Raw genomic sequence first — 11,999 nt, forward strand, 5'->3', positions numbered from 1 at the left:
GCTGTTATTTAATACTTTTTTATATGCATTTTCTCCCCATTTTCCTCCCGATTTAGCGCACTCAATTTTGTCTTCCGCTGCTGAGAGATACCAGATTGCATCCAAGGAGAGCACGTTGCTGTACACGCCTCTTCCGACACGTGCACAGCCCTCCTGTTCTCGCCCCTGCATTCTGCACAGGCGTCTCTTCCGCCAATCAGGGTCCTTACACAGCGTATGAAGAACCAACATACCCACACATAGTCCGGCCCCCACCCTGCAGATAAGGTGGCCAATTAGTATCTGCTGCAGGTCCTGCCAATGGCGCCCAGCCGACCGGTGGCAACACCGAGTTTCGAACCGAGGAGTTCAGAAACTCGGTGCTGGTGTGCTAGCGGAATATCCCACTGCACCACCTGGGCTGTTATTTAATACTTGCTGCCAATGACGGTTTGATCTTTAAGGCAGACAGATAGGTAGTCAGGCAGAATACTCAGCCTAGAGTCCCAGATATACTTGTGAAGCTTTGCACTCAGGTGTAAGGAGTAATGCCTGATGAGGTGCAGGGAATGCTTTAAAATATAGTGCAAAGAGAATCTGTGCTTTCCTATTGGGATGTTATGATCTGCTGATTTTATCATTCAAAGATGCTATTAATATTGCCCTAATACATATACTGATGGGATTTATAATAAATGCTTAAAATATCTTATACAAACCACTATCTACACTGGAACTGTTGAACTTTTAAGACAAATCCCTCAATTTAGACAGTGATTGAGGTGGGTTTAAGGTATTAGGTGTGTGTGTATGACTGACCTAGAAATAGCGCTGTACTCTATAGAGACATGGAGTTCTATCGAGCTTTTCGGTGGTCAGGTATATATTTTCATTACTCTGTCACCATGACTTACTGGCAGCTTGATTGAAGTCTCATTGGTGTACAGGGGGAGCGTGGCTCCAAAGGAGTGTGTGGAGCAGATGGACAAAAAGGAGAAAGGGTGAGTAAAAGAGAAAGTGAGAGAAAGATCTTTGATGATGTTTAACTTTGAGGCTTGTTTTAATGGTGAATGTTGTGACTTCAAAGGGAGATGCTGGAATGAACGGTAGACCAGGTTTACCTGGAAGAAAAGGAGAGTCGGTACTTACACACACACACACACATTTACATTTTCAGCATTTAGCAGATGCTCTTATCCAGAGCGACTTACAAAAGTGCTTCCATAGAGAACATTACCTTATTCTAGTTTAGACACACACACTACAAAGAGTATAATCAATTAATTACATAGTTATTTTCAGTTACAATCCTAATACTAATACTAATCCTATTCTCTGGTGATACTGGAAATTTCGTTACAGGGTGATGTGGGATCTCCAGGGGCCACTGGAAGTTCAGGAAAAGAAGGAATTGTTGGACCCAAAGTATGGATTACTTCAACATGTATTCAAGCTTTATTTTTGAAAAAAAAAAAAAAAAAAAAACACCAAAGTATCACAGTATTATTTACCTTTAGTTTGATTTGCCTTTGTCATGGCTATAAACTGTGCAAAAAATCAAACATGGTTACACCCACAGGCTTTCCAAAACCCTTCCGTAATTATTGTGATAACAGGTGTCGTGATGAAGAGATAATCAGTGTTATTCACTTCACCTGATAGTGCTCATAATGTTATGCCTAGTCGGTGTATGCACCTCCTCTGACACTTTTTATCACCTGCTGGTTGTGGGTTCCCACACAGAGAGACTAACTCCATGTTGACCACATCTTTAACACTACATATTGTTAAAAAATTAGTATGTATTAATATGACCCGCTATTTGGTGCAGTTTGGGATGCAGATCCTGTATACTTTGAGCTGTGATCTAATGTGTTGTGTTGGCTTGTGATCACCCACCAATATGGCAAAGATACATAGAACTGAACCAGATAAAAGTATTAGCAATTTAGCAAGTATATGTGCAATTAGCTTTTTGCATCTTCCTGTTTAGGGTGATCGAGGTTTTGATGGTCTATTGGGACCAAAGGGAGAACAAGGAGAAAAAGGTGAAAGGGTAAGTTATTATTTTAAAGACCTGCTATAATATGATATGTTAAATATTAATGTCTGTATCTTACTTATCTTTATTAATCTCATTCTTTTCCTTGTCAGGGTCCACCTGGTATCCCTGGCCCACCAGGTCCACGAGGTGTAGATGGGCCACCTGGTTTGACTGGTCCACAGGGGCTTGCTGGAGTAAAAGGTCCTGAGGGACTGCAGGGGCAAAAGGTTTGTAAACCAGGGAAATTTGTGTCACTTATGTTGTGGTTATACATGTAAGCAACCAGCTGTGACATAAGCAGCATCGTCCACATACACTCATACATAATTGATCTTGTTAGAATGGCACATGTCAAGGGTTGGGATGTAGTAGCTAGCAAGTGAAAAGTCTCTACTTAAAGTTGATTTGTTGGAAAGAGGAAGAATGGGCAAGCTTAAGGATCTGAGCAACTTTCTTCAAGGGCTTGACAGTTGGATCAGGGCATTTCCAAAAGTGCAGGTTTTGTGTGGTGTTACCAGGACGCATTTGTTAGTAAATCTAAAGTGGTCCAAGAAAAGACAACAAGTGAACTGCCGACAGGGTTGTGGGCAACCAAGGCTCACTCATGTGCCTGATTTGAAGGCTAGGCCGTCTGGTCAAACCCCACAATTATTAATAATTGTCAGCACAAGCTTTGCTGATTAAATATGTAATTGAAAAATTAACAGTTCTATGCAGCATAATGAGATATTAATTTGTAATCAAAAGAGACATTTCAACACACACACGTGTGTGTATATACGTATATATATATATATATATATATATATATATATATATATATATATATATATATAATGACATAACTGGAAATATTGGTACTGTTGCATTTTATTAAAATATGGAGCCCTGTATTATGATAAAGAAAAACAAGCCCAGACTAGGCATAACATTATGACCACTGACAGATGAGGTGAATAACAATGATTATCTCTTCATTACGGCACCTTTTAGTGGGTGGGATATATTAGGCAGCAAGTGAACATTTTATCCTCAAAGTTGATATGTAAGAAGCAGGAAAAATAGGCAAGCGTAAGGATTTGAGTGAGTTTGACAAAGGCCAAACTGTGATGGCTACATGACTGGGTCAGATCATCCCCAAAACTGCAGCTCTTGTGGGGTATTCCCGGTCTGCAGTGGTCAGTATCTATCAAAAGTGGTCCAAGGAAGGAACAGTGGTAAACCAGCGACAGGCTCATGGGCGGCCAAGGCTCATTGATGCATGTGGGGAGTGAAGGCTGGCCCGTGTGGTCCGATCCAATAGACAAGCTACTGTAGCTCAAATTGCTGAAGAAGTTAATGCTGGTTCTGATAGAAAGGTGTCAGACTGGTGGTCATAATGGTATGCCTGATCGTGTATGCATTTAACAAAATTAGCACATTTTAGGTAAATTACATCCACTCTATGTTTAAACTTTCAAAACAAGAACACTATGTCTACTGTAAGGGTTGCTTTGCTGCCTCAGCCACGGAAAATCTGTGCAGGCAGCAATAAAGTCAGAACACTGTTAAGGCATTAGGGGGTGTAAGGTACAGCCCAGTTTAAAAAAGCTGTACCTCAGTCATAAGTTTTTGGTCTTCCAACAGGGTAACCAAAATGATAATGGCACAGATATAAAGATAGTTGGTGTTTAGATGATCCTTACCTGGATGAAGCAGATACTGAAAATAAGTAAAAATGAATCCATATTGTGATCAGTAATTGTGGAAATCATTTTGTAGGGTGAACGAGGTCCCCCAGGACCCGCTTCGCTTGGCCCTAGAGGCATTCCAGGAATTCCAGGAGAGAGAGGAGAACAAGTCAGTCAATGCATATAGCTCTATAAATTCATTATCATTTTTGTATTGTTAGCACATCACACTCCTAAATGTTTGATCTGTGTAAAGGGTGAATTAGGCCTTGATGGCGCCAGAGGAGAAAAAGGAGAACCGGGCATGACGGTCAGATTATACACCATCACCCCCATTATTTCATACTTATTGTACATCTTCCACTCAGTCTGCTAGAGTAACAGTCATCACTGCATCTCTTGTTCTTTGTAGGAGGATGAGATTCGGTCTTATGTTCGTACTGAGATGAGCCAGCACTGTGGTAAGTGATTGACTGGTGTGTCCTCCACCTACTTTGTTCTAATATGCATAATAAGTTGCTTATAGCAGACAATATGACAAACTCCCTTTCTCATTGCTGTCTTTATTTGTGTGTCTTTCTTCTTTTTGCAGCATGTGGAGGTAAGAAACCTTACATTTTAGAACACCACTGCACACAGTTTTAGAATTCACATTAGCACTACATCAGCCTTAAACAAGATCAAAGGGGCAGTTAGCACCAGAACAATTGTGCAACTGTTCCAGTCGGCTATAATTCCTTTTTTTTCTAGTAAAATGTGAAATGACTTTTCAAAAAGACATTGAAATGCTTCCAAATTACTTATTTGGTTGAATTGAACATTTAGTGATAGTGTTTGAGGAGAAAGCTCATTTCAATCAGCATAACAATCTTGATTCATTTTGTGGAATAATTTTCCCCCATATTATTTCATTTTCATGTTTACCATTGCTTTATCCTGTTCAGGGTCGCAGTGGGTCTGGTGCAGTAACACACCCAAACAGAACACCAAACCATTGCTGTGCCCTGGCAACCCCCTTTCCCGGACATAACCAGTCTCACTGTATGTAGCACCACTGAGGATTCAAACCCTGGAACCAGAGCACAACCTAATGAATTACATATTCAATCAAAATATCTTGGTACTGCCGCTCAGGTGGTGCAGCGGTAAAAACACACGCTAGTGCACCAGAGCTGGGATCTCGAATACATCGTATCGAATCTTAGCTCTGCCTTCCGGCTGGGCTGAGCATCCACATGGACAACGATTGGGCTGTTGTTCATATAGGGGTGGGGTATTAAGCCAAATAGGGACTCCTCGTAACTGATGCACTACAACCTCTGCTGGCTGATTGATGGCACCTGCACAGAGGCGGTGGAAAGACTGCGGATCAGGGTGTGTCTCTCCGTACACAAGGCTGATTCGCATATATGCACTCGCCTAGTGTGGGTAACACAATGCATATGGCTGCTGCCCACGTGTCGGAGGGGGTATGGGTTAGCTTCATTCTCCTTAAATCAGAGCGGGGGTCGGCATTAGTGGAGAGGAAGCTTGATGCAATTGGGCAATTGGACGCGCTAAAAAGTTGAGAGAAAATGCATAAACAAAATATTTTTAAGAATTATAACTTGGTACTGATTTGAATTGTCTCTTACATCTACAAGGAAGTGGATTGTGTCCACTTGTCCAAACTGTTCCCATAGCAGAGCCCACCACTGCACACTGAGATCAAGGGTTTGAAGCTCAGCACTGCCTTACCCAAAGTGTTTTCCATTAGAACCGGGCCCGTCTTGACCCTGACCGGTATAAAGAGGTTAATAGAAGTGAAAAAAACTGAAATTTGTTATCTGTCTGCACATCCCACCTCATCTCATCATTAAAACTGACATATGCCAAAAGGCATTACAAAAGCAAGCAACAACATGTGTGCTGAATATTAAACTCTTAATGATGGAAGGTTTAAAAAACAGTAAAAGGAATGAATAATTGAATGTGGGAGTATGCTGTGGATGTACTCTGTCAGAGAAGCTTGCCGGTGGCTTGTTATGCATGTTTTCCACCATCAGTTAGAAGCTTTTTCACTCACAATAAGAGGCTTATTTGTTTAATCCATTTAGTTAAATGTGTATGTATTGTGTATATTTATGTTTGGTTTTTATATGTCACAGCCAAAGACAGAAAGCCATCATTTTAGCTTTTACAATTTGAACACAAAATAACCATTATTATTAATTTCAGCATTCATTAATCTGACGTTTTTAAAAATATTTGTAAGAATTTAAAACATTCACATGCCCACATTACTCTGGTGTTTGTGTTAGCAAGTTTATTTGGTCAGACTGTGGAAATGTAATGCATGTACTAATATACTTCTTAAGTGTGCATGTGTTGTACTGGTATCTCAGCTGGGGTGATGTGTGTATCATTATGAACATGTATGTGTGTGTGTGTGTGTGTGTTTGTGTGCTTACCGATGGGCTTTAATGGCCTGTGTTTGTGTCATTTTCTTCTGGGCATATTGTCAGGTGGTGGAGAAATTCCATCTCGTCCAGTGGTTTCAACTTACCGAAGTCGCTCTTCCACGTCCCCTGAGAGGTCACTAACCCAAGGGGACGAGGAGGGTGAGTCTTTTGTCCTATTCTAACTTGCAGTAATTTTGTTCTTGTCTACCTGTGTATTTCACCACACATGAATTTTCTATAAAAATGGGGCATGTGAATTATTGCTCACTTCTTACTTCAGTAAGATGTTAAATACAGTGTTTGTATTTAACATTCTCTAACCTCATGTACACACTTAATAAATGAAAGGAATAATGAATTCTACATGATTTTTCACTTCATACATGAGTAGCTTTGCATCAGAGCTAAAAGACTAATAATGACCAAAACCATAAAATCTCAACATACATCGTTCAGCCATAACATTAAAACCACCTTTTTGTTTCTACACTCACTGTCCATTTTATCAGCTCCACTTACCATATAGGAGCACTTTGTACTTCTACAATTACTGACTGTAGTCCATCTGTTTCTCTACATAACTTTTAGCCTGCTTTCACCCTGTTCTTCAATGATCAGGACCACCACAGAGAAGGTATTATTTAGGTGGTGGATCATTCTCAGCACAGCAGTGACACTGACATGGTGGTGGTGTGTTAGTGTGTGTTGTGCTGGTATGAGTGGATCAGACACAGCAGCGCTACCTAGTTGGATGTAAAGTCAGAGACGATCGCTCATCTATTGCTGCTGTTTGAGTTGGTCATCTTCTAGACCTTCATCAGTGGTTACAGGACGCTGCCCACGGGGCTCTGTTGGCTGGATATTTTTGGTTGGTGGACTATTCTCAGTCCAGCAGTGACAGTGAGGTGTTTAAAAACTCCACCAGTGCTGCTGTGTCTTATCCACTCATACCAGCACAACACACACTAACACACCACCACCATGTCAGTGTCACTGCAGTGCTGAGAATGATCCACCACCCAAATAATACCTACTCTGTAGTGGTCCTGGGAGAGTCCTGATCATTGAAGAACAGCATGAAAGGGGGCTAACAAAGCATGCAGAGAAACAGATGGACTACAGTCAGTAATTGTAGAACTACAAAGTGCTTCTATATGGTAAATGGAGTTGATAAAATGAACAGTGAGTGTAGAAACAAGGACGTGGTTTTATACAGATCTACGAAAGCTATGTATGTATGAAATGACTGTCCTGTTTTATCTCTTACTTATGGTGAAGGAAAAATCGTGTAACATTGATTTTTGGTCAAAACTATTATTTTAATATCAAGGTTTTGCATGTGTGGAAATTCAGAATTTATAGTTATTATTTCTGGATGTTCTTTGTTTTTTTACAGCTCGGGAAATGCATGTTGTTTTAAACGCAAACGACCCCGACTATGAACACATCTACTCCATCGAGAGCTATGATGATGCCATGGATGAAATTGTGGACTTTACCCCCTCAGTCAGTGAAAGTGATGGTAATGAATCCTTACACTATTATGAACTATATATGAACATTGTTACCTGTATGTTTCTGTGTACATGTTTACATGACTGCATTATTGTTAGGGAATATTTTTAAGTATTATTGTGTAAGCCTAGATACACACTGCATCATAAACAATATGAATATTTTGGTAGGCAAGCACACCACAATTGATGAACAAAATGCAGGGAGAAAGAAAAGAGAAATTAAAGGTGAAGGTAAGCCCTAACCAAAGCATGCATGTGCTAAGCATGTTGGTGGTATGTTGGGTATTAAAACTTGGCTGTTGTAAATAGCATTATTGATGAGCAAGTCTTGACTTAACAGCTGCATTTTTTATAATTTGCAACTGCTTATCTAATGTTAATGCACATTGAACGATCACTCATACTAGTGCGATTTCAGCTATAAATACAAATCCCATTCTGGAATTGTTGGGGCATTTTGTAAAGTACATAAAATACTATATCTCTTGTTAAAAACGTTTCTCGGCCACTCAGGTGGCGCAGCGGTAAAAACACACTGAACACCAGAGCTGGGATCTCAAATACATTGTATCGAATCTCAGCTCTGCCTGCCGGCTGGCCCTGATTGTCCTGTTGTTCAGATAGGGGTGGGATATTAAAGCCGGATAGCGACTCCTCATAACTAATACATTTACGACCTCTGCTGGCTGATTGATGGCGCCTGTACAGAGATGGGAAAAGAGTGCTCTCAGGGTGTGTCTCTTCGTACACAGCGTTGATCCGCATTGCACTCGTCAAAGTTTAGGTGACAAAATGCATATGGCTGCTGCCCACATGTCGGAGGGGGCGTGGGTTAGCTTCGTTCTCCCAAAATCAGAGCGGGGGGAATTGGACGCACTAAAAAGGGAGAAAATGCATAAACTAAATATAAAAAAAAAAACACATGATTGCAAAGAGGTCTTTCACCATCTACCATACATAATACTTTGAAAAGATTTATGAAACTTGTCTTAGACTGTGGAGGGTAGGGATGGAAACTACTGTAGAATTGACATGCTCTTTTAGCCCTTTAGAAGACATTGCATGCGACAACGTTATGCTACTCTAATAATTACGAGCAAATGAGCTTGGGAGTATTTTGGAAAACTGTACAACACTGTGGCGTAGGAGACACTGAGAGCGTGCCCACTTGCAGTTAGTATCTTCAGTTTCAAAATGATTAAAAAGTGCACCTGCCTTTTCCCAACTGTTTGAGTGTTTTGAAGGCAGGTGTTTGGGTGACAAAGCAGTCTATTAGGCTAATTAGACTATCAGCCAGCTGGGCATTTACACAGACAAGATTGGCTTGATGGATTGGTGCCTTGTCTAGAATATTCCTCCTTTGCACCCAGTGTTTACAGTGGAACCAGAGCTGCCGTGACCGTGAGCAGTATAAAACGGTTGATGAAAATTAGATATAAGAAAAAACATCCTCCAGCAACATTTTGCTTAAAATACCTGGGGGGCCAGTTACGAAATCAGCTGGGTGGTAGGAATTAGAACAAAATAGAAATAAAAAGTAGAAAAAACTTTCTATTTGTATTTAAATTGTACTTAATAAAGCATAGATTGATTTATTTGGATTTTTTTTAATAAACTGTCTAAAAATAGGTGCTGCAAACTAATATTGTAAAATGTGGAGCAGAGCTGTCAGTGCTCAGTAGCACATATCTAATGTTATTACATTCTATATTCTGCTTTCATCTTCTGTACTTTTGTTTGTGATTGCTAGATCCCTGCATCTTGCCAATGGATGAGGGTGGGTGTTCCAGATATACTCTGCGCTGGTACTTTAATTCCCAGGCGGGCGACTGTAGACCCTTCATCTACAGTGGCTGTGAAGGAAATGCTAACCGTTACACACACAAGGAGGACTGTGAAAAGCAGTGCCTTAAACAGAAAGGAGGTATGTACAGCTTTAAAATATGTGTAGTTTCACTTCCATAGTGGCACTTAGCTCATCAATTTTGGGATTTCAGGTTTCACAAGCACATTTAATTCCTGTCTGGTTTGTTTTACAGCTGCTCTTGATGGTGCACGGTAGAGACGGAACTATGAACTCTCCAGCACAGCATCAGTATTCAGTATGCTCACCATAATCACCTGCTGGTTCCAGTTCAATACATCAGTCTGTATGATCTTTACCATTTAGATGTATTTTTGCTTATTTATTTTGTGCAATTCTTCAATACATTTAAGACAAGTGGAATCACTTAGCTCGAACACAACTAAGGCAGAATGGAACTAAATTAAAGGACTGATCATTGAGAAGGGCAATTATTTTAAGCCACATGTTTATTCATGATTGTTAAATTCTTAGCCAATCTTAGCCCTAAGAACCAGGCTGTTAAACCCAAATCAGGTAGTCATCACCAGAATTCTAACCCAAATTGATTTACAAGCTGATATGAGCGTGTAAATACTGAGAATAACAAAGAAAAATAACTTCTTTTTTCTTCTCATGTGTTTTGTCAGCTGTCTTACACAGACTGTGCTGGAAGGTACAGAAACTATTCATGATAGTCTAGCACTAGAGTACCTTCCAGGAAACAAAACTGATTTCTGTTCATTTTGACATTTATTAATTTATCTTTGTATTGATAAATTACACAAAACAAAATTATGGGCATGTGGAAACCTAATCAAAAAAATGAACATGGTCACAGATTGTCCCAGGTATGTGTTTAAAGTTTAAGATAAAAACAATATACAGATTACCCTGGTATAATGATGCTTAAAAAACTTTATAGACTTGAACTAGGAATGCAGTGGAGTTTTTTTCCACAAAGGATGTACTTCAAACCATATAAGTGTTGCCCTGTATTGTTTTTATGACCGTTATTTATTTTTTTAAAAAAGATTATGCGAAACTCCCTTTAATCAGCTTTTCAGTAATATGACATTGTGCATATAATCTGTATGGTGCTGCATGATCATATATGGTGCTGCATAATCAGTATATATATATTTTTTTATTTTTTTTATTTTACTATTCTGGTGCTAAAACATGGCAGAGTCTGTACATTTCGCAAGGGATAATTTCTGGTTTTTGGTTCCATTTTGCTCCTTTTTTAGAATGTAATAAAGTACCGAGGTGAACAGTAGCCCAGCTGACTGTCTGGTTTATGTGAGTCATTTACTCTTACTGATAGTGTGACTCTTGTCAGATCTCTATCAGCATCTACAGACACTCAGGTTTATCTGAATCCTAAGTAAGAGCTCCTGGTGTTTTCCAGTCTCAGTACAAAATAACACCTTCGCTCTAGTTATTTAGCCATAATATATCCACTGTATCACATTTACACCTAATGTGTTGTTAATATTTCTGAGATCATAAACTGTGGCAGGGATGAGTGACAGTACAGACATGGGAATGTCAATTACATTACTGGTCAGAATGCCCGTTTTTCATCTAGTTACAGCTGCATTATATCAGAAGCAAAGCTAGAACTGCTTTCATGCATAGAATCAAGACTGCTATTTTTGCTGCTGCTATTTTTAGTGCACAGTCAGTCTCTGCTGTCTAGAGAAGTACTGTAAATAAAGATCTGTATTTTTTCAGCTTGAACCCCAAAAGAAACGTTGCTTGAATTGCATGTTTACTTCTTTTTAAGAGAAATGGTGCTATTTTAGGACATATTTATATTGTGGATTGTACTTGATAATGTCTTTTGTATGTGGTAAATAACGATAAAAAATTTCTAATTGTTTACTTTTTGGACTTAAATGCATTCCATTACTATTAAAATAGCTGTGTTCAGCTTTTTAAAAAAAATTTAAACGTCTTTTGTCTTATTTTTGAGTTTATTATGTTGTCAAAGCATGCAAACAAAGAAATCAAACAAATGTTTAATGACATTATTAGAATATTTACCAATATTGCATAAACTAAATTTATGTATAATAATGGCACCAAGGTGGCGCAGTAGTAAAATACACTAATCTAATCTACACTAATCGACTGTGTATATACAGTCTCCTTCACAATTATTAACATATATACACAGACCAGGCATAACATTATGACCATTTTCCTAATATTGTGTTGGTCCCCCTTTTGCTGCTAAAACAGCCCTGCAACTGTGATGCACTGTGTATTCTGACACCTTTCTATCAGAACCAGCATTAACTTCTTCAGTAATTTGAGCTACAGTAGCTCGTCTGTTGGATCGGACCCACACGGGCCAGCCTTTGCTCCCCATCTGCATCAATGAGCCTTGGCCGCCCATGACCCTGTCGCCGGTTTACCACTGTTCCTCCCTTGGACCACTTTTGATAGATACTGACCACTGCAGACCGGGAACACTCCACAAGAGCTGCAGTTTTGGAG

At 39.5% G+C, this 11,999-nt stretch overlaps 1 protein-coding gene across 1 annotated transcript in view; it reads left to right on the forward strand.

Annotated features, from left to right (window-relative positions):
- col7a1 (collagen, type VII, alpha 1) overlaps nucleotides 1-9,779 on the forward strand; it is an 89,169-nt gene extending 79,390 nt beyond the window's left edge. Inside the window, exons 104-116 of the mRNA XM_062998143.1 lie at nucleotides 927-980; nucleotides 1,067-1,120; nucleotides 1,342-1,404; nucleotides 1,973-2,035; nucleotides 2,134-2,250; nucleotides 3,785-3,862; nucleotides 3,950-4,003; nucleotides 4,106-4,154; nucleotides 6,198-6,293; nucleotides 7,531-7,656; nucleotides 7,820-7,882; nucleotides 9,402-9,575; nucleotides 9,691-9,779. Coding sequence (XP_062854213.1) covers nucleotides 927-980; nucleotides 1,067-1,120; nucleotides 1,342-1,404; nucleotides 1,973-2,035; nucleotides 2,134-2,250; nucleotides 3,785-3,862; nucleotides 3,950-4,003; nucleotides 4,106-4,154; nucleotides 6,198-6,293; nucleotides 7,531-7,656; nucleotides 7,820-7,882; nucleotides 9,402-9,575; nucleotides 9,691-9,713 — 1,014 coding nt within the window. The 3' untranslated portion in view covers nucleotides 9,714-9,779. The remainder of the gene's footprint in view (nucleotides 1-926; nucleotides 981-1,066; nucleotides 1,121-1,341; nucleotides 1,405-1,972; nucleotides 2,036-2,133; nucleotides 2,251-3,784; nucleotides 3,863-3,949; nucleotides 4,004-4,105; nucleotides 4,155-6,197; nucleotides 6,294-7,530; nucleotides 7,657-7,819; nucleotides 7,883-9,401; nucleotides 9,576-9,690) is intronic.
- The last annotated feature ends 2,220 nt before the right edge of the window (nucleotides 9,780-11,999 follow it).

This window comes from Trichomycterus rosablanca, chromosome 6 (assembly GCF_030014385.1).
Source record: "Trichomycterus rosablanca isolate fTriRos1 chromosome 6, fTriRos1.hap1, whole genome shotgun sequence".
Taxonomy (NCBI): Eukaryota; Metazoa; Chordata; class Actinopteri; order Siluriformes; family Trichomycteridae; genus Trichomycterus; species Trichomycterus rosablanca.